Here is a 23378-nt window from a genome sequence, read left to right as displayed (position 1 = left end):
TTGTAAGGTAATGCATCACGAAAATGTATTCTTTTGAGTCTCTAATCAAACATCTCTAAGGTGCATTTTAAATTGCTTTCCATTGAAGATGGAGTACTGAGTTGTTAATCCTTTAGATTCTTGACTAGGCTTCAAGTACTTCGGTTAGAGACCATTCCTCTATGTTCTTTCTTCCATGTAAGAAAAGAGGCATTTCTGACCCCTCATTATTCCTTGAGTTCAGAATGTCAATTAAAAATAGTCAGTCTGCTTTCTGCAAGCTATACTGGATGCTAAGAAAAGACCAAGTAAACTTAGTTTTACAGAATTTCAAACTGTAGTCTTTCTTGTCTGTCTCCAGGATGCTCTCTAGATGAGGTCATACATCCTCTTGTTCATTTTGGTTATTATCTTGCTGTTGTGGTGGTTGAGTATAGATTTAGTTCATCAGGATGCAGACAGTACTTGTTCTTGCATCTAAAATTTACTGGTGCTGGAAATCTGCACAGCAGGGCAGTAGAATGATCCACTGGTATTGGTTAGTTATTAAGCCTTGTGACTGGTGTTAAAGATAGGAATCAAGTTTAGGAAGCAGGGTTATTTCCATATGAAGTTGGCACTTCATACATGTTTCCACCTTCCAGCAGAGGATGTTTTGTGAGTCACCAACTGAGATGTTCACATGAAATCATCTTTACAAAAGGAAGACAAATTTAATGATGTAACATCACTACTCCCTGCCAATATCATCACATTCTACATAATATGACGTTTTCATCATTCCTATGCTTATGAAAATCAGCTAATATATACTTCAAACTGTGGAAAGTATGAACAAGATTACAATTTTCCTGCCCTTTTATGCTTTTGAATGGTAATACATTAGAACAGAGCTGTGCAATCATGAGAAATGCACTTACTGAAATAGCCTTTTATGCATATGGAGGTGTTTGTGTGTGTACAAACAGGGAGATCCACATTAGATCTAGAAGAATTCTGAAGTATGGAAGATTATTTTGGTCCACACATCATAAAATTGTCGAAGCATTTTTATCTTGTTCTGAAATGGTATTTTAAGAGAAATAAATATCTCTCTTGTTGCATCTTAGAGGAAAACTATAAATTGGGTTTTATGCTGTGGTATGTGTTGCATGGAGAAAGATACTTTTTCTCATGTTTTGTATCCCAGCGTTCAAAACCAAATCTATGAAGGAACCTTTTCTTGCCACAGAAGGGCTCAATTAGCCAAGGGTACCTTAAAGAGGCCCAGTATTTTTAATACTGTCAGTCTGACTTTACTTTCTGAAGCAGAGGAAAAGCAATGTGAAACAAAGTGGCAACAGCTCTATGGAAGGCAGGAACTTGATGAAGTACAGAGCTTTCCTCCAGGGAACTCAAGTATATAGAGACTAGGAACTGATCGAAGCCGTAAATGTTACATATGTGTGAAAGCCTTGCCTTGAATTATAACCTTTTTTCATGATTATTTGATCTAAGTTTTACCATGGGAAAGAAATTGGAAAAAGTGTATGATTTTTTTCGTGTAAAAGTGAAAGAGCTTCTCTTTCCACTGCCAATGACTAAAGGCAATATAACTTATTAATCAATTATTTATGTTAGGCTCTGGAATCATGGAACCATAGAATGGTTTGGGTTCTAAGGGACCTCTAGTTCCAACCCTCCTGCCATGGGCAGGGACACCTTCCACGAGATCAGATTGCTCAGAGCCCCATCCAGCTTGTCCTTGAACACTTCAGGGATGTGGCATTCACAGCTTCCCTGGGCAACTTGTGCCAGGGCCTCACCACCCTCACAGTAAAGAATTTATTCCTAATATCTAATCTAAACCTTAGTTTAAAGCCATTCCCCCTTGTCCTGTCACTACAGGCCCTTGTAAAATGTTTCTCTCCCTCTTCCTTGTAGGTTCCCCCCAGGTACTGGAAGGCCACAATTAGGTCATGCCTAAGCCTTCCCTTCCTGTAGCAAGTGCTTGATTACATGGTTTCATCTCTTTTCTGTGAACCAAGTTCTAGTAGGAGGATCTGAAGAGATTTCCTAAAAAGCTTGTTTGTTAAATATTTTACTTCTGTAAAAATCTTTCTGGTACCGGTGGCTTAAAAATTCAGGTTTTTAAAAACATATGTTATCAATGCAGGTAAACTGCATTTTCCCTCCAAAATGATGGGGGACTTTCTCATTGGCTTTGATGCAGACTTTCACTAGTGTATTCTAATTACAATGCTCTAAACAAGTTCCAGTCCTTTGGACATGAGCAGGTTGCAAATAGTTCCCTGTGTACGTTTCTCTGTGAGAGGGAAAGAGCCAGATACTGGAACTTTTTATATTAGTATTTTTTTAAAAAAGCAGGGAGAGAGTTCTGGCCTTACAGCAGATATAGGGTAGTATAGGAAACCAGCTGCAGATTTAGGTGAGCATATTCTTCAGTGCTCTTTTGAAGTATGTAGGATTATACTACTGTTGTAGAATGGTAATCTTATTAGTCATCTGTTAGGAAGGTGGTTTGTTTGTAGTCTGTGCAGATTATCTCTGCTATTGAAGCAGTATCCCGAGTCAAAGTCCACACTGGGTTGTGTCCAGTTTATACCTGACTGAAACTTGTAATTGTGTTCTTCATTTTGGTACCAATTTGTGATCACTTGACATTTTTTTTCAAATGAACTAGTTCTGTCTAGAATTACCTGGTTCCCCCTGGTATAATTTACCTAAAAGCTCCCCAGAAAAAGCACCATATACAATTAAGTTCCTTCCAGTTAAGAACAGTCCTTAAAACCTGTTGTTCCCATTTGTTCATCAGTTTGCTTTACTGACTCAGCTTTTCTTGGTAACATTTTTCAGAAAAACTGTTGGTTTTCAGTAGTGCTTGGTTATTGATTAAACAGCTGTTAGAGATTTAATATCCTGTGTATACTTCTGTGTTGTTCACCAAATTTGTGGCTTTCTGGAATCCATATTTCCTTATTGATTATCTCTGTGATTGTCCCCTGTGCTACAGACTTCACAGATGGTTGCAGTAGGCTTTTCAATCTTTGTAGTATCTCTATAATATACAAAGTAATAGAATAGAGCCATGAAAGATTGCTGGTTTTCCGTGATAGTTTCTTGCCCTTTTTATATCCCTGAAGGATTTGTTCAGGAAAGATTTGAATAGTGGAGATCAGTGTACTAATAGACTAACCCCTTTACCATTCCTAATTAGTAAAAATGAAGAATCTCTTCTTCACAAGAAGATTTTGTGATGGATGGTCAATGTGTTAATAAAAGTTCTGTAAAGACTAGGGCATGTCATTTTTCCTCTTTGCACATGCTGTCAGTGGCATGGCCATGCTGCTGACCTACAAAAATTCTAGCTAGAGCTGTGGAATAGTCCTCCTTTTTTCCTAATTTTGTTTTTAACTCTACCATCTTCTGCAGCTGATTTACACACATGTACACACATGGTGCTTCTGGCTTTTGTGAAAGCATTTTATGTAGCCTTTAACCCCTAGTGCTACATATAGCATCTCTTTGTTTCTTTTAAACCATGGCCTTTTCTGTTTAATGCCTATATAGAGCAGAGATGCTGATCTGTCTCTCTTTGACAGCATTACCAAATTTTTGGAGCTCCTAGAGAGATCAGTCAAATGTCTGTGTTCTTCAGCTCCTAGGAATTGATCCAAATATGTGTATTTATGTACAATAGATCATATATATTTAAAACAGTAGCCCCCGCGCCCTTCGCTCCTTGAAATTCAAATTGTAATCAAACTTGTGTGCTATCAGGCTGAGGGAGGAAAAGCATGTTTTTCTTTTACATGCTCAAATGCAGTGAAAATCCCTGTGGACAGTTGTGTTTACAAGGGTAACTGTCTGCATTCAATTGTGGGTTATAAAAGTGCTTGCTTGAATAAATACACGGAGCTATCAGACAGAACAACCAATAGTTCGTTGGACTAATTGACCTTGTCAGTAGAATAGAAACACTTGCAAATAAAATTCCCATTGCCAGCGAAGTTGCAACTGAAAACCCCTGAAGAAACTGTGTATATCCTCTAACTATCTTGGAATGCAATGATTCAAGCAGCAGACATGTGTGGTGGGAGGGGGCAGGAGGGGGGAATCATTAACTAAGAAAGTTGTACGTCCCAGCATTTTTCAGTGGTCTCTTTTTGCAGCGTGAGGCTGTGAGCATTCCTAAAATCTTCAAGTAGTTCACTTTCCATTTTCAGAGCTATGTTTTCTACCAATTGTTATTACTTCTCCCATACCTCGGTTCCCCTTGTATTATTTGTTTTGCTGGTCTGCTTTTATTATAATGTAGCCTTTTCAGAAAAGGCAAAAATGTTTGGCGAGTAACCACAGCATGTTGTAATGAGGGTGGAGTATGTTTGTCATTCTACAGCAATGGTTGACTTAAATGAATGCCAGTGTCTATAACCACACATGCTGTGGCAGTTTATCTTTTTGAATATATTTGAATTGCATAACAGTGGAAAAGAATTACAGTAAATATCAGAATATTTGGTCTTCCAATCACAAGCACGATGGAACCATTTTTTACTTGACCAGTGATGAGTCATGTATCTTCTCATTAAAAAAAGGAAAATATTTCACTCCAGAAATAAGTCTTTACAAATGAATTAGTCATATATCAGACATTTCCTTTTAAAAGTTTGGGTAATGTCACACAGGTGGAAGTAGTATTAAAAAAAAAGCAACAGTGAAAGACACAACAGGCTTCACTGTGTACTATGAAAACATGATTTTATTTTGGTTAGAAAACAAAACAGGAAAAATGGCATTTGGAAAATAAAGTCTGAAAAGCAGTCTCGTTAGCTGCTAAATAAACTTCGGAGATGAAGGTTTAAAAAAAACACCAAGATTTGTAAAAGGGAGGGGGGGGGAATAGTGTATTTCACCTTAAGTAAGGGACAATGTGTAATAAGGGATTTTGTGGTTTTACAGCTCGGTGCATGTGTTTGAAAGCTGTTCTCTCAGCAACGTGGGTGGCAGGTTATGCTACCATATAATGTATTGTAGTTGGCTCTCCACACTTGTCAGGGTTAGTGTTCAACCATTCGGAAAATTTTCCCATTGTTCTATCATGTGAACCAAGGCTAGTGTTGAATTCCCAATAACCTTCTGCAGGAAAAAGAGGTTTAATTAGAAGGTTTGAAATTTGATTACTTCTGTTATTGTCTTAATGTACTTCTCTCTAATTTAGGTGCTTATCTGCAAATGCAATCAATTTCTGCTCAGAAAGATGAAAAACAAACTTAACTCTGCACTGCAGTTGCTTCAACACTTTAAAAAGAAAACTTGTATGCTCAATTCTGTCTTTCTTCAGCATTAACACTCTATTTCCATCTTAAACATGTTTGCTTTAGATGGATCATAGCTTTTGGCAGCTACTGCATTTTTAGCAAATAATACTGTTTCTAGTAAGAGTTGCAAAAAAAAAAACTTTGTGTGAGGTCCTTGTAAACTGAACCTTGGGAACGTTATGTTATTTCTGTATTTTCCCTTCTTTTGTGCTTCTTCTCTATTTGTGTCATGGTTATAAATTACATCGTTTGAACTAGAGAATTAAAAACATTTTATTTTGTGATTCCTGTAATTTAAAAAAGAGAATGTTTGGTTTATGTGTATTTTTTTTTCTTTTTACCTGTTATTTTAGAGGCTGGCACGCAGAGAAATAAGCAATTATGGTATTGAAATTCCATTGTGCCAGCACCTCTGGGGCATAATCCAAAAAAACCCAGAAAAATCGCCTGCTGGGTTGTATGCAGTATGCTTGTGTGAACATCAGTGTCTGCTGTTCACACATCATTTTTTACTGGAAGTTCCTGTTGGAATAAAGGTTCTGTGTTTGGAGAGTGCAGTGGGATATTTGTTGGTCAATGGTTTTTCATAGTTCGTAGGGATTTCTAATTACAGTTTACCAGTGTAGGCTCACTAGATACTTCTTGCAGATAATCATTAATGCTGTGGAGGTAACAGAAGCAAGCAGGGGTTTGGCAACATAAAAACTGAATCAAGAACGAGCTTCATGCTCTTCATTTAATCATTCTCTTGAAGACTGAACATGGGAGTGAGGAGTAAGGTGGATGGGTGGAGGAGGACATGACAGAAGACTTATAAACTCATACACTTCCCTACTTCAGTATTTAACCCCTTCCCTTCCTTTCCCCTTGCCCCCTCCCTTTTTAATGCACATGTGGTGTCTGGTTGGCATTTCAAAACAGTACAAGTGCATCCAGAGTTCCAGCTTCTACTGGCTTTCCATGTTCATGCTCATCTGGAATGTCTTCCTGGTGCTCAGTCAGATGACCCCCCTCAGTTCATCAGAATTCATTTTAACTGTAGTTCCCAAAATGTGTAATGCTGTTCACTTGCAAACTGTGGCACGTAACAACATCTATTTTATCATTTGTGTTTAATCTCTCAGCATTTGGGCATATTGTTGGAGACCCTGGTAGACAAACTGTTTAATGCAGGGGCGGGTGATTGCAGTTTCAAGTCTTTTGCTGAATTCATAAAAGTTAAGAGAAAAGGAAATGATTCTAAACCAGATTGTAAAGTTCAAGCTAGGTAAAGTGTCATGGTTTGCCTTGATACACAAGATGATTATCTATTTATCCAACTGAATAAACACTGCTAAAGTCCTTTTACTATTATAATTGACAGTGATAAATGATGTCAGTGTATGCTTGCCAGTATGGAAAGTCTGCTTTTGGTTATCTATGTAAAAAAATACTACAGACTGACTTCACCTGTGGGGCTTTTTGGTTCCTGCCCCCCTTGACTGTGGTTAAGATCATGTCATATGACCACAGAACTATAAACATGTGTATCTTTTCCTTCAGAGGAGTAATTGCAAAAGTGCATGTCTTTCCTTTTTAGTGTTACCAGTATGGTAATGGTCTGGTTCTTAGGTATAGATTATCTTAATTTCCTTTTCAGATCAAAGCATAACGCTTTCCCACCCAGGTGTGGTCTTCTCTGGTAGACAGCAAATTACTTAAGAGTTTATATTACTTCTTTTATAACTCCTTGTGAACAAATGTACCACAATCCATTGACGAAATCAAACCAACAGGTTGTTTGGGCACAGAATTAGGTTTTTCTGATAACTGACAAGGGGAAAACCTGCACTCTGAATTTCCTTACAGTATTAATTACTGTAACAACATCGTGCACCTCTTAATTTTTCTTGATTGTAAAGATTTGAAGGAAAGCTTCTGGTAACAATGTTTGTTGTGTGCGTTCCAAGGAGAAATTGATGTGTGGGTTGTCAGTTAAGTTTTTATCTTGGATGTTTGAAGAGGTTCCTGGTCACATAAAACTCGAAGGTTGGAGCTAGGGAAAACAGAAAATTTTTGTTGTCTCTGTTTGCCTGCTGTATTATTTATTGGCTTTTGGGGAAGTATGTGGAGAAGGAATGATGAGTATTCCGGGAGGACTCTAGACACCTGGCTTTACAGTTACTTAGCAGAGCAAAAAGGTAGGTACCACTGAAGAAACTGTCTGGAACGAGGGACTCTTCTTTAATCTCTAGGGAGCAGCATGTTAGGAAGGAGGTCTTGAAATTATGTTTTTCTGTATTAAAGGGCCCTGCACACTGCATGGAAATTGTTAACCTATCTCCTCTTCTTCTTCTCCCCTACCACGTTCTGCAACCATTCTCTTTTCCCAGTCTAGAAATTCCCCAGACCTGAGAAATCTGAAATTATCTCCTCTGATTTTTGGATCCCATATGTGAAAACACCGTGGGAGTTCGATACTGAACACCAGCATTCGCACTGAAAGATTTAAACCAGAGTTGTTGTCAAAGCTGACAGTAAGATGTTGCTCACTCAGTCGTGCTTTTCTGTTTCTGGAGAGGTTGCTAGCCAGTGGGAGACACTTTGCAGTGGCCTTTGAGCTATTTTTTTCCACACACTGAAGTAGGATTGGGAGGCTAAAGCATTGAATTATAAACAATCATCTTTGATTTACCTGATAGCCTTCATAGACTTAATTGCGGAGAGTAATCCCTAGAGGAAGCACTAGATAATTCCAGACATTGAGAAGTGCTAAGGACATGCAGAAAGGTCAAATCAAAGATTGATTCTGATTCCTCTGGCTGCTACTACAAGCATGGTATTAAAATTCTTCAAAGAGAAAAGACAGCAGGTGATATTTAATTTGGGTTAAGCATAAAAGATATAAAAGGAATGGGAATTTTCTAGGGTATCCAGGAATGAAAAGTTTTGTGCTGTCATCTCAACTGGTGCTGGTCAGCTGGCACACCACACCTTATTTTATTTCACTTAAGCTTGTAGGCACCAGCAGCTAGAAACATCCTGTGCCTATGTTAACCACTGTTTAACATCTAGCAGTGGGGTGGAGGGAGGAAGTGGTCCCAATTTAAAAGAAATTAGGACCCAATCGGTCCACCACTTATTATTTTTTTTATACATGTGGCTTCTGTGTTTCCAATATCTTTCTTTGCATCAGTACAAATTCAGTCAGATTTGACTATTCATAGTATGTATTCCCCTGTGGCAAAGTTATCAGGCAATGCTACTCATTAAGATTTAAAGAAAAACCACAAAACAATTCCATAAAATGCCTTGGATGTGCCATGCTTTGTCAGGTTAGCACCAAAAGAAACAACCAAAAATTTCCATAAATTCGTGGAGATAAAATAAAGGAACCAATGTATTTTATGTAGGGATACAAGAAGCTTTTATCATTACAGTCAGCCCCTTTTTTTTTTTTTTTAATTTTTTTTTTATTCCTGAAGCCCAGCATTGTAGTGGAAAGCTTAGATTATTTATGGTGTCATTAGGAAAGTAGTTAGAGAAAGGAACTCTGCTCACGTGGTAAGTTAAAGCAATTCCTTGATCAGAAGAAAATGCCACCTGGCAAATGGTAGATATCTAGAACAAACACAGGGTTCTTGAGCATGAGATTCAGTTGGCTTCAGAGCTGTCGTGACAGTCCTTTCTAGAGTTAGGTCTTGGTCCCTTGATTGCTGCAATGTTATTTTATTCAGGGATCATATGTCTGTGTGTAGCTTTGATGAGAACACTGCCAGACAGAGCATAAATTCAACTCTTTGCAAAGTTTTTTTTTGAGGGGGTGGGAAGGGATTGAATGTGATGTTGTGCTGTTCCTTATCTCAAGTAGTATGTGGAAATGTTTCTATAGATATGAAGTATAATTTATTTCTTTCTGAGGGCTGTTCTCTGTCTTAAATCTGTCAGAAGATAACTGAGATCATGTGTTTGAGTCGGAAAAACCTTTCCCAGGATTTTTCCATTTTCTGCACGAACACACAGGAGAGAGTGGAATGAGAATAATAACGTAGCATGTGTGTCTGGCTTGAGGGCCTGTGCTCTCTAGCTGCCTTCATCCAATTCCTAAACTAGGTTTATCTAACAGTCCTATTTTATTTCAGAATGAATTCTGGAGTGTTTTATGTCTCATGTTAAAGGAATGTTAACAAATACAGTTTTTATTGAGGCTTTTTATGAACGCTGTTCTCAGTCACAGTCTTCAAGTGAACCATGAGAGTTTAGCCCCTAATACTTATTACTCCTTTTCTAATTATTATTTTTCCCCCCTCTGTATCTGTCAGGGGTCAAATACAACTGTGAGTATGAGGGGTTTTTTTGATTATTTCTACTAGCAAGTGCAGAAAATTCTAATTTGTTTCTCTTATGTTGAGATTAATTTCTTACTTCTTAGGAAGATGATGTTATTGAGTAACATTACTAAGATAAGGTTAATCAAATCATATGTTTCAAAAACAGTTTCAATTCCATGTCAGAAGTGATTTAGGAAAATTTTGAAGTAGGCTTCCCTCTGAATAGGTCTCTGTTGTCATTATGTTGGTCACCATGTTTAACTGAGAGGTTTTCATGAATCAGCTGTGAGTAAATCCAGCACTGCTGGGGTAAGAACTTCTATTGTGGAATCATTAGAGTTTCTTCTTTTTCATTATAACTTCGTTTATGTGTCATGAGGAGATAAAGATTTACTTGCATAGCAGAAATAAATTAAGCAGAGGAGCGTATCTGTATATATCTACAGGACTTGTAGTTATACAAAAAGTCATATATTTGTAATCCAATTCCATCACCTTGTTACTGACTTCACTTTTCTAAGCAGTAAAATGGTATCCAACAGTAGCTCCACATTTAGGACTTAGTAGACCTGTTGGTAAGAAAGTTTGCAATTCAGTTGTTCCCGTGCTCTGGTTTTTTTCCCTCTGCTCCCTCATGCTTCAGGAGCAAACTTATAGTGTAATTTAATTTTGATTCTCACACAGTTTATACTGAAGAGCTCATGTTTTTAGTCTGTAGAATGTAGCAGTAAGGCTATTCCACACTGCTGTTTATAGCAGAATTGCTGTTGCAGTGAGGTAGCCAGTAGCCCAACACTGTATAGCACCATCTGAATACCTTTTTGAACTGTACATTCTGTGAGTGAATGGTGACTCAAGGAACATTTCACTCTCAGAAAGAAGTCAAGAAATAGAATTCATCTAAATTGAAAGAAGCAGAGTCCAGAGTCTGACCTCCACATTAAACAGTGAAACAAATCCTTGCATTTTTTTGGGCATGCTTACATATCAATTTGTAGGAAAACACAAGCAAAAGGTAAAAATTCTGCTGCGTTTTTTCCACTACATTAAAAAAAAATTGTGTTTAGATGTAAAATTAAATGCTTCCATTGGGCAACAGTCCTGATTCCAGCTTTGGAAATTTATGGAAGTGTATTCTGGCTCTTATAAAACTACCCAGCTGAACCTCTGACAGATATACTCATATTTCCTCTCTTCTAAAGTTCTTTCGTATGGAAATATATCTGCAGTGAGACATGTTTATGAATTTGGGATCTTTCTTAGATGAGACATTGCATTGCATTTTAAATTTGCACAAATAGTTTTCACAACAGTCTTTTACGTTGTTTCCAATGAGTAAATATTCCTTGAGTTGAGCATTAGCTCTGCTCTGGATCCTGTGAAATGTTACTCTACATTTGCTTATTGAAGCCTGGCGTGCTACAGTGCACTGGAGTAATTTTACAGTTTATCAGGTTTTACCCCACTCGCCTTTACTGAGTGTGCAGAGTCCTTCTCCAGACAGAAATGTTTTACTGGTTTGCACACTGTACTTCTGCAGGATTTGAGGATTATTTACAGAGGTTTAGTGTCTTTAAATTCCTTGATTTTAGGAGAGGCAACCCCCTGTAATTCTCAGAAACAAGTCACTCCTGTGAAAGCAGGAGAAATGCTTTCACTTCACCCAAGTTATCAACAACTTGTCCTCTTGCTGGTAAAGAATGAGTAGGATTTTTTTTTTACTTGGTAACATTCAGGTATGATTTGTTACAGACTTTTTCTAAAAATTGAAGTCACTCGGGAAATAGAATTTTGTGTAACAGATAAAATGTTGGAACCATGCAGCTTTGTGGACCTGTTCTCTGGTAGAAGATCAGAAATTTAGTTCTCTTCAATGTGTAATAATAGCCCCTTTCAGTGAGGGGAATGTTTTTCTTTTGGTTCAGATGTACTTTCTTCCCCTCAACCTATAAAGAGTGCTTGAGAGCTAGCAGCTGGCTGCTACTACAGCTATTGACTATTTTTTTAAATATGATATTCCTGTTTTCTTACATGCATTCATTTCCCCTATTAATTTTCTGCATTCTCTGGGATGCAAAGTGCATGGCATGAAATGTAGTCACTGGGTTATTGCCACTCTGTTATTTGAGATGATGTGATAGTGGATTTACTCAATGTGGCTAGTTTTCTGACACTTAAATCTTTAATATTCATTGCATTTTTTTTTCAAATACTTTTTTTGTGTAATTTAACTGTAGCTATGTCTAGACATATTTCCTGGATATGGCTAAACAATTTTGAAGGTAAATTATGACCCTTTTCTTTTTTTCACTTTCACACAAACACAATATAATTTTGTTACGTAGATTAGAAGAAATGGGAACTGGAGACACTGGCAGTACAGTTTTTATCCAATTTGCAAACTTCTTCCCCTTTGTAAGATTAGTTATTTCCCAGAAATGTTTTCAGTCATTTAACTTCCATTTGCAATCAATTTGTGCAGTGCATAATGCATTTGTATTGTTTGTATTGTTTCAGTTTGGACACAGGAGTTCTAGTTTGAAAAAAAAAAAAAGTTAGCACCTTTTCCTTTATGTTTTGCACTGTTCTGGTTTCTAATGTCTTCATTCCATTTGCCTTAAGGTCCTCTTGTGTAAGGCCATTGCCTAACAAGTAACTGTTGTAGGATTTTCTTTTAAAGCACATGTCTCTCTGCTTACAGGAAGTTCTGTTTATTCTGTCCTTCCTTGGAGAATTCTGTGATGCTAAGACTCATAGAATCATTTAGATTGGAAAAGACCTCTGAGATCATTGAGTCCAATCTGCTCTGTTATCTTCCATAAAAGGCAGCTGCCAATGTTGACACCTTGTCCCGTTCTCCAGTCAGCAGTTCCATTTGTAATGCAAATTCATCTGAACTTCAGAATGTTTTGGGTTCTTTTTAAATTTATTTTCACACTTCTTCACTGTAGCATGTTCAATGGTTGAACTGTATCTTGTAGCTGTAGCTACAACAAGCTGTAGCTTGTTCAGTCTGGTTTCTGTTCTCTGTGTATGGCTGTCTGCTCTTTCACTACTGGTTTCCCCTACCTCTCTTCAGTAGATGGTTGAAGTGCTACTCTCTTCCCTGAGAGCAGCCTGACTCACCTGGATATTGTAGGAGATTATGTCTTTATTTTGGATGGGTGCTGCTTTGAAAAGGGACTAAGGTTTTAACATCTTAATACAGGGAAATCTTAGGGCTTTTCAGTGCTTGGAGGGGGAGAACTCAAATTTATGACTGAAATGAAAATTTAAAAAAAGGGCCAGTAATGTGTCATCTTAAGTAATTTAAAAAATTTTCTGTCCTCTTTCCTTTTATGGATACCTTAGTCCACATACTTAACCAAATGGGGTTTTTTGATAGATCTGTCACTATTTTATATTTTTATATATGTTTAGTTGTCACTAAAAGATTTGAATGCAGAGGGTGCCATTTGTTGGAATGAATGTGGGAAGGTGTAGTGCTTTTGTTTTGTTGTGTTTGACAGTTGGTTTTTTTCCTGTCTTCTGAGATGAGGTAAAAGTTACTGAGGGTTTTCCAAAGAACAAGTTCCATGAATCACTCTTGCCATGTTTATGCCATCATTTGCTCCATCTTAACAGCAGTTGACCCTTTAAACATATAATTGTTAGTGAATCTTCTGGTTCTATTCTGTATCATCACACAGCATTCCAAAAATGACTTGTATCAGTTGATCATCATCTGCCAGATTCCCTCTTCCCAGTTAGTAAATCTGTTGGTATTATGCTTACGCAGATACCTTTTGTACATGGGGCCCCCTCCTTAGTTACTTGTCCATAAAATGAAAAAACACTGCAATGAGAGAAGCTTTTATGATTTGAAGTGCTTCCCAAAAGGTATAAAACATTTGTTTTCACTAAATGAGACATGCACTTCTTTCTAAATGCACAATGTGCAGCATAGGCTACATATTTTATAGTAATTGGGGGTGGTGTTTTGGGGGTTTGTTTGTTTGTTATTTTTTTTTAAATGTACTGTTTCTTTTTCACATCTGCATTTATAATACTCCAAGCTACTGATAATTTGAGTTCTGTAGTACCCTGGTTTAAAAAAAAAAATAAAAAAATCTCTCATTCTCCTTTCAGAATGCTGCAATTTTGAAAAGTTTAAAGATTTGCAGCAAACCATAGATTTTCTACCATTCATTTTTAAGGCCAGACTGCCCAGATGCAGTCTGTTCCAGTATGTCTGTAACTTAAACAACTTAGGTACCAGAAATAGGCAAACTGAAGCAGAAAGTTTGTTTTGGGCTGTGTTACCTGCTTTTTGATACTGTCAGCCAGGCCACCACTCCAGAGCATGAGCTCAAGAATTTTTTTTGTAGCTTTTTCATCTTCAGCGTGCTGTCTGCCAAGCCCAAGGGAAGTAACAGAGATTCACATTGGAGCCAAATCCCTGTAGGTCTGAAGGATTTCCCCTGATACCAGGAGGCTTCTCAAGGTTTGCCAGGCGGTGCACTTGCAAAGGTGTGGCATTCCCATGGATTGTGACAGCTGGGTAAGGAGACGTGGGACCCCACAGGAGAATGCTGATGCACTTAGGGTAGATTTGCCTTCCCTTCCTCCACTCTTGACTGATCCCTAAATGAATTATGAAACCCATCTTTCATTAAATCAGAGATCCAAAATTTCACAGCTGTTACGACTGATTTCATAAGAGTTGGAGACAGTATTCCTTCTGGAGCAACAGGTTCAGATGTTAAGATGGAATCTGTTTTAGCTGAAACCAGACTGAACTTAGATGACTTCCTGCTGTGGGTAGAAGGTTTGCTTTGGAATTGTAGGTCTTATTGCCATACTTGCACACATGAAACTCCATTCTGGAGTTTCTGCATTGTCATTCTGTATTTGATCACTCTGCTTTTCAAAGGGAAGGATGAAGGGTTTTATATTTTTTTCTTAAGTTGCAGTGGATAGGATGGTTGCCACTAAAGACATATGCAGGATGGCAATTCTTCTCTAATGAGTTTTAATTTATGGATGTGTTCAGCATAAACTATTATGTGAAAGTTCAAGTGACCTCACTTAACAATAGAATTTTAAAGATGTGGGACTGGAATGCAAACTGTCCAAGACTGTTTAACATTTTTGTCCATCTCTGAAACAATATATACATCTTGAGACATATGTTTTTGGAATGAATGTTGAGCTGCCTATGCACTGTCCCTCACAGAACATACTTTAAAAAAAAAGTGTATATGGCACAACAAAGACTGAGAACCACTGAAAACAGAGTTCCTTTCTTTCCAGAGAGACTTCCCTAGCAAGCAACCTGTGATAAATTCACGATGGTTTCTGCAGGTAAATTTTCTACAATGAAGAGTTGTTTTCAGCCACATTCTAGAGAATGAAGTATTCAAAGACCATTGTCTATTTTTTTTTTTCCCCTTTGCTTGTTTGTTTTTTTCTACCACCCAGAACTAAGTAGACAATATTTTCTGAAGTTAAAATTGAGCAAGACAGTTGTGGCTGACAAGTTCAGAGTAGCTGAGCATTTGACAGGCTGTTTCTTTGTCTCTGAGGCCACAGGTACCTGATTGTACAAGTGCTGTGAGCAGCTGCAGAGGTGGGAGTGTGATGGGCAGGGTGGTGGTGCTTAAGTACCACGGACAGGGACCCCTCCACATGTGCCCAGACCAACCCTGTATCAACATGTGGGACTTCCACCAACGGGACTTCATCTGTTGGGAGTTTTTTATGTGGGCAGTTCAGCACAGCCTTGACCCTTTTGTAGTCAGCAGTACTTAGGAGTCTTCGTCACTTGATACTTTTGAAACAGCTGTTTTACCTGTGAATCCATGTCATAAAATTCCTGATAGTCTACAGCATGTGCCATTGTACCCTATTTTCTCCGTTTGACAATGGGCTTATGTGCATACTTGCTCATCAGGTACTCATGTCTAAGACTCAGTTGTTGTCCTCCTGTGTGTTCCTCATCTTCAGGAGATTTCAAAGACAAACTATGAGAGCAATAATAATGCAAAAGCTGGCTTTCCCTGTTTACATCTTGTGGATTAAATTTCAATGCTGTGTTCTTCCTAACTTTACTCCTGTTATAGTACTGGAATTCTGTCTGAAGCAGATATGTACGTCTGGGAAGAGATTGCAATGTTTTGTCAGCGGAATCAAATAAAATTGTTCCTTGCTTTTTTACAGTATGGGGAAATTCTAATCAGGACACCTAAGGAATATCAAATTCTGAAGAATATTAAAATAGACTAGTCAATGAAACCATTTCATGAGCTGACTGGTGAATCACTTCTGCCAAATGAAGTTTAGGTTGTATCATACCTAGCTCAATTGGCATCATCTGCTTACTTCAGAAACCTGCCTGTTTCTGTGCTCTATGAACCCACTGACATCGTCCAACATGTGGTGTGCTTATGTAATCCAAACATGAAATTTGGAAAGGCAGTAGAAGAATCTGTATTTGAGCATTGTAGATGCTAATCCTTGACCCACTGAGGATTTGTTTTTCTAGCTTTACTGTTCTTCCTTTTCTAGATTTTCTTTCTAGCTTGGCTTGGGCGTTTAGGTGTCTTTATTTTAATTGGATACAACTTTCTAACACTTGGGCATTGATTAATTTTTACTGGTTTAATCTGGAGCAGAACAGTCTGAAGAAGGAGGTTCTGTAAAACTTTTTGCAAAGATCTTTTTGACCTTTCTGTTTTTCAACCTTTTCTGTCTTACCAAAAGTTATTTCTTTCAGCTTATTTGAACAAAGAGCTTGTATGTGATAGGAATTTGTAGTGTTTGCAGGTTTCGCTCTCCGGTAGCGCTTATTCGGCTACAAGTCTCTTGTCTGCCTGAATCCATAGTTGAATCTTCCTGAGGGATGGACTGTGCTCCTCTAGACTCTTCAGGAACTGCTGTTTGAAAGAATGGAAAACTTCTCTCGCCTAATGGACTGAAGTTGGATTTCTTGACCGTTTAAGGAGGTGGCTGATTAAGACCACAGAGCCACCTCCTTAGGTGGTCGTTGCTTCGTTAGAGCAGAGGAGTGTGCTTTTCACACTGGGTCCTTTGAGCCTGTTTCTGTGTTCCTTGTTAAGCTGCTAATGTGGTGTCCCTCCTTTGGCTCACTTGGAACTTGCGAAGTTGCTTTTGGACGTGCTTCATTTTTATTGCTGGAACTGGTGCATCACTGCTATTAACTGGTTCTCTTCCTTCCTAAGTGAAGTGATGGCTGAAGCCCAAGCTCTGCTACTTCGTGTGTTGACAGTTCCAATACTTGGAATTATGCAGGGCCCTACTGATTCTGAATCCTGGTAACTGCACGGTAGGGCATGGCAGTTATGGAAAGAGAATTTTGGAAGTCGAGCCAGCCTACTTTCTCCTTGCCAGTTGTTGTGAGAACATATTTGGATAGCTGTAAAAAAACAATGGCTAAACAGGGAAAAGCCTTTCCCGGCATGGGAAAGTTTGTGTATTGATAAATACTTCATTTCTGAACATAGAATTTATTTTGCCTGGAACTAAGTTTTATAATCTGCTTGGAAGAATACATTATTTATTGAGAACACCTGCTTTGAGAAGCTTAGTTTTTTTATATAACTGTATAGTAAGAACTAGTTAAGCTCATACAAAGGCAAAATTATATGTGTGAAGAAGAGTCTAACCACTACTTTTAATTTCCTAGTTTGCTAAATCACTAAAACAAAAAGCACCTTGAACAGTTTTATGAGAAAAATAGGACTAAAATCAAATGCTGTTTGGTTTCATAGCCATTTGACTCTAGAAGAACAGATGATAAAATGGAAATTTGATAAGGTACCAACATCTCAGAGTCGTGTTGTACCATACTGAAGCTGTGATGGCAGCAATAATTCTCAGCTTTCTGTCAGTATGTGTGTGCAGAAAAGGATTTTTTTTTTTTCCCCAGAGGAAGCAAGCAGGCAGCTTTCTCTTCATATATATATATATATTTATTATCCTGAAATCTGGGGACCCTGTCTAGCATACATCTGGGATGTGTTTTTAATTACTCTGGAAATGAAACTACTTACAGTGGGTTTTTTTTTCCTTTCTGTATCTTCACAAAAGATGTCTTCATAGGGCAGCAAAAATCACGCATTATTTCAAGGATGTTAGCCTACTGTAAATATAGCAAAAAACTTGGGGTTGTGTTTATAAGCCTAGTAGAAGTAGCATTTAGAGCTATGTGCCACTTTGAAGACACAACAGAATTTAAGCACAATATCACTGTGTATCAAGAAGAGGTCAGTATTCAATTTAAGTAGGATTAAGTACAATAAAAAAACCCCTTCTTTGGATAAATAACTTGCTACCCTATAAAGAGGCCAGCAATTGCAGAAGAAACTTCCTCTTAAAATCTCTTGTGTTCAGGCTGGGGAGGAGATTTGCATTAAGAACATCAATTTTTCTTCAACTTTCAAAATAACAAGGATTGCTGGAGTTGGGAGTTTATGTCCATAGGTAAAACTGTAGCATGCAGAGGACAGGAAAAATAAGAAACCAGTGGAGAGAAGGCAGAAGAGCTAGAGTATAACAGCAGCAGAGGACAAGTGAGTGATTTTTCCATTTCAATTTTTATCCCTTTGTTCTTTTATTTTGACTTTCATGCTCTTCTTGTTTACCAATTGTCACAAAATTTATAGTATTAGTAGCAAATTAAAGAAACCCACAAACCCTGGGCTTTTAGTACATTGTATGTAAGATTAGTCTAGAGCCTGCAGGAACTGTTCTGAGTTGCTAATACTGAACTTACATTGATTCATTCCTTTGTTTCCCTTTTTTAAAGAAAAACTTTTCTGGTAAAACACATAACAGAAAGAAACTTCCAGTTTTTAATTTCACTCAGGTAATTAGTAATATAGCTGATTTTTACAGCTTTTCCTGGAAGAGAGTTAGTTGTGACTGATTCTTAATTACTTAAATGACCTACCAAGGAGGAAAAAATACTGGAGGAAACTTAATCTGATATTTGCTCATAGTGGACTGATGCTGTAGAGTTGGGGTGAAACCTGTGTGTGTGTACATTTATATATATATTATACTTTAACAGAACAAGCTTGACAGCAAAGTCCACTGAAATGGATTTCAGGAATAGTATTTGCTATAGGTAGAGCTGCTAGTGCCACCTGTACTTAAGGTTGTGTGACCCTTTACATTTCCAGGCTTAACTCTTAGTTACTTTCTAACTTTTGCCAAAGTGCAGTTCAAGCAGATTTTTCCGTGCCAGATATCTGCTTTGGGCTGAACTTTTTGAAAGTTTCAGCCAAAGCAGTTCTGTTCCAAGAATAAGGCCAGTGAAAAGTATGCTGTTTTGCTTGTGTGAGAATATTCTGGTGTCCTTCTTTGATGCTCCAGTGCCCCCAAGCTCTGAAGCAAGGATTTGAAATTTGGCAATAGTTCAGCCTTTGTGTTGAGGATATGCCTTTTGCCTCCCTGTAAAAATCCACCCAAATTTCCAGACCGGTTTACAAGGCTTTGAAAGATTGCCATTTGCATGGGCTTAATAGGAATTTCTTAAAACTTCACAGTAAGCTTCCTTTAGATTTTGTTCACACTGGGAATGCTCCAGGCAGGGTAGAGCTGCGTATTTCGTCCCACTTCTGCTAGGAATTGTAACAGCTGGATCTGGGTGCTGACACTGAACTGAGAGTGGGCAGCATTGTGTCTTGTATCACCACTGCCTATTCCCATGTCCTGTTCCTTTTTCCTGGTGGTGGACCTGGGTCCTCTGGAAAAGAAACTGTCTCATTCATCTGGAAGAGCATGACAGATGCAGAGGAGAAGAATTTAGGACCCTGTGTGTGTGTGTGTTTTATACCATTCTTTTGGTCACAGAAAATGTGTGCATCATACTGGCAAAATATTACTTCCTTTTCTACTGGATGTTCAGATAACAGTTAGTTAGGTTTTGTTGCATTTAAGCTTCAGTTTAAATGTTGAGTGGGTATCAAGGTTTTAACAAACTATGTAGGCATCAACTTAAAAAAAATACTCAAATGTCACAGGGCAGGAATGTTGTTTAGAGGGCAGAAATCAAGAGCTCATTTTTTCAAACATTTAAGTCTGACCTCTTGCATTTACTACATTGTAGTGCAACCTCCAACTTCCTCACAAGTGTCACATGCTTTGTCCAACAGGCAGCTATTTGACTGGAATGGGTAAAGGGGTTTATTCTGAGGATGTGTCCAGGATTTGTACAGTAAAGTGTGTATATTCATCTGTTGTAGAAGTTGAAAAATGTGGAGGAAGAGAAGTCAAGATTTTTTGGGGAAAAAGAAAAGGCTTTGTGGCTAAGACAATTAAATGCTGCTTGATGAATTGTGTGCCATCTGTGCTTAGTTGTGGTATTTCTACATGATGCACTCAAATAACTGTTCCTAGGTTACTGCTCATACTGTATGATCTAGTGGCTGGTTTGAGAACTCGTGTCAGTTTGTGGAAATGCAGACACTTAGAACTGCAAGTGAACTCAGTGGGAGCTAAACCTCCTGTAAAATCCTGTCTTTTACTGAGGACAGTAAAAACCAGCTCAATCTGGAGCCAGAGGACCTTTTAATCTAATTAACCTAATGCCTCGGTTACCAGTTTTGCAGGTGAAGAAATTACTTGACCCATCTCTGTAGACAGGCTGAGAAAGAAATTGGTTGCCTTTGTAGCAGAACTGGAAAATAACACACTATAAATAGAGCATATAACCCCCTCCCTTGATTAGGGATGAAATAAAGCATTGATAAACATGTAATAAAAAATGTATGTAATAAGACACAAGTATGTATTTACATGAGTGAAATTACCTTTGCAACTTTTAATTTTCCAATGCTTCCCTTTCTGAACCTAATAATTCTTTTAAAATAAAAGATGTGGTTTTTCTCTGTGAATTTATTAAGGATTCAATTTAATTTTGTATAAATAGCCTAATTTTGCCAATCCCTTGGTAGCTGTCTTGGTTCTGGAGTGGGGGAATCATTATTTCACTTTTGCAATTTCTTTCCCAGTAGACCATGAAAACCCAGATTATATTGGATCTGTCTGAAACCAATGTTGTCAACCTGTAGAAAGTTTCACTTTTTTATACTGTTTAAAAAATCTATTTCATACTGATCCAAGCATAAAAATCCCAAGATCATAGCTCTGGAGCTCAACTTTTCCACTTTGAATTAGCAGTCCAAATTTTTAAACTCTGAGAATAATATAAAAATGCAAGTTTAATTAGCAATAACCTTTTCATTCTCTTCTAAATCAGACACTTTACCTTAGTACTAGTTGAATAAAATATTAGGAGGATCCTCATCCTTCCTGTTTGCTGTGGAGATGGAAAGCATACTTGCTCAAGCTGTTTACTGCTACCTCACCATGATAAATCTGCCCTTTGTAAAGCTGCTTCAACAGTACATCATTTTTTTATCACTTTGTAGAGTCAGCCATTACCTGAAGTTTCCTATTCAGAAAAAAAAATGGGTTTGTAGGTTTTTTGAAAGAGACAGGTTACAACAAATAAGTGACTGTGTGTTTGTGGAAGTGTCTGGCTCCCGGAGGGAAATGATTTGCTGCTAAGGTTTAGTGAATTTAATCCTTTGGAAATTATTTGTTGGAGAGTCTGCAGCAATGGAGAGTTTTGGGTTGTGGTTTTTTGTTTTCTGGTGGGTTTTTTTTCTTTCTTTTTTAAGGTGGAGGTGTGAGAGATTTTTTTCGTTTGTTTCTTTAAGCTTAAAGTAGTCATCAGATTTTTTTTTTTTCACTTGTTTCTTGGGTCATTCTCAAGGTGTTTACTGCCTCTGAACCAGTAGCTCTTTTGAAAGCTTCAGCATAAACAAGGCATTTAACAGGATGTGTGTCATGCAGTATTTGCAGGAGAAGGATGGGAATTTTGAGCTGCTCAAAGCACATACATCTTCCTTAGAGGAACTCTGCTGCTAAGAACAGCAGCGTTATTTGCTTAGCTGTGTGAAATCCACTTGCTTGTGGACAATTGTTTTGTGTCTTGTTTTTCTTCCCCCCCCAAGACTTCCGCTTCCTTGTGTGCTCTTCCCATATGTGTTTTGAGCTGTGCTTTGAAGTTGGGCAACTAGTTTTAAACAAAAGCTTTTACCACACTTCTGCATAGCATCCAGCTTGATTTCAGCAATCTGACGTGTCACTGATGTGGTTTAGAGTTAACAAAATGCTATTCTTTGCTTGCTTTTTCATTGGTTTGTGTAGGATTAAAATTAAAAAAGAAAAAATAATCATATCAGACTGAGTATGTTGTATAAAAGCCAAGTCAAGATGTGATTAGAATGTGATTTGTCCATTTGGCTGTGCAGCAAGTATTAATTGACCAGGCATCTGTCTCGACACATGGGTGACATGAAGTTTATGAGATATCTTGTATTTTTTCCTCTGTCACCTTCCTTTTCCTCCTCCCCAGTCCTCCTAATAATCTAAGGAATTTCTGAAAACCCAGCCTTTGTGTGCATTTAGTTTCCTACATAAGTCATTCTAGCATGTTTTAGTCCAGAGTGCCTAGATAAAACAAATTAGGATGCATGTTTTCTGTCATCCTTGGGCAATGTGCTTCAGTAACAGGATCCTTGCTCTGACTTTCTTGAATTTATTCTGAAGTCTGTATTTTTTTATATTGATTTTGTTTTAAGATTAGGGCACAAAATGAAGAGTAGATTCTGAAAGGCCAAAGCAACCACAACTGCAGTCAACCAGATTAATTTGTATCCAATTACACGAGCAGTAAATTAGCTATGAGTTTTCAACTGTACTATTTCAAATTAACTTGAGAAAGCAACTAAAATCTGATTTGCAAGACTCTGCTTTATGAAAAGGGTTTAAGATGTGATCATTTATAGTAAGTATGTTAACTGGTTCTGAATGTTTTGCTTTTCTGTCTTGTTTTTGGCAGCAACTTGAACTAGTGGAACCGAGCGGCTGGATTCACGTTCCTCTGACAGACACTCACAAGAAGCCAATTCGCACGTTCATGATCCAGATTGCTGTTCTAGCTAATCACCAGAATGGGAGGGACACTCACATGAGACAAATCAAAGTGTACACCCCGGTGGAAGAGAGCTCCATTGGTAAATTCCCTCGATGTACAACAATTGATTTCATGATGTATCGCTCCATAAGATAAAGTTTTTCCTACTGAGAAATAATAAAGGCGTTTTTTTGACGACGGTATTGTTGCTAAAGTATTCAGATACTTAAAGAGCAGGGTTTACTTCAGTGTAATTATATCTTTTTTGTTTATACTTTGTACAATTTTGAAATAAAGATAATACTGTGTTACAATATATTGTAGTCTGTGATTTTGCATAACTTGTCCTTGCGGTCTGAGTGCTCTTGTACTGTCTGAGAGGAAAAAAATCCCAGACACTTTAAAAAGAACATATTTGACTGGGAATCAGTAACTGATTTAATACAGGTATTTTTGGAGGGTGATTTCTTCCCCTAATGATCATGCCTGGAAATAGTTTGCTCTCTAGTGTTCCTGTTTGTTCCTTTACCTAAAAGATGCTCATTTTAAAGCGCATTCTTCTTGAACAGACATGGTTTAAAGACATTGCCAGTAGTGTTTTCCCATTGTTGTCTATGCTAATATGTTGCACCCTTTTCTGTATAGGATTGCTTCTCCTTAATGGCTGTCTGGATGGATTTAGCTTTCTTTATAAGTGCAAAATAGATCATAGAATCATATATTATCTCAAGTTGGAAGGGACTTTATAAGGATCATCGAGTCCAACTCCCTGCTTCTTCC

General features: G+C 37.7%; 1 protein-coding gene across 3 annotated transcripts in view; it reads left to right on the top strand.

Moving 5' to 3' along the window:
* Nucleotides 1–22913, top strand: part of ANAPC10 (anaphase promoting complex subunit 10) — a 36004-nt gene extending 13091 nt beyond the window's left edge. For all 3 annotated transcript variants that reach the window (XM_027652962.1, XM_027652961.1, XM_027652960.1), the window contains exons 5-6: nt 22524–22756; nt 22789–22913. In XM_027652962.1, coding sequence (XP_027508763.1) covers nt 22524–22754 — 231 coding nt within the window. In that variant the 3' untranslated portion in view covers nt 22755–22756; nt 22789–22913. The remainder of the gene's footprint in view (nt 1–22523; nt 22757–22788) is intronic.
* The last annotated feature ends 465 nt before the right edge of the window (nt 22914–23378 follow it).

The sequence above is a fragment of the Corapipo altera genome, unplaced genomic scaffold, assembly GCF_003945725.1.
Source record: "Corapipo altera isolate COAL_440 unplaced genomic scaffold, ASM394572v1 69, whole genome shotgun sequence".
Classification (NCBI taxonomy): Eukaryota; Metazoa; Chordata; class Aves; order Passeriformes; family Pipridae; genus Corapipo; species Corapipo altera.
This window is presented reverse-complemented; position numbering and strand designations above follow the sequence as displayed.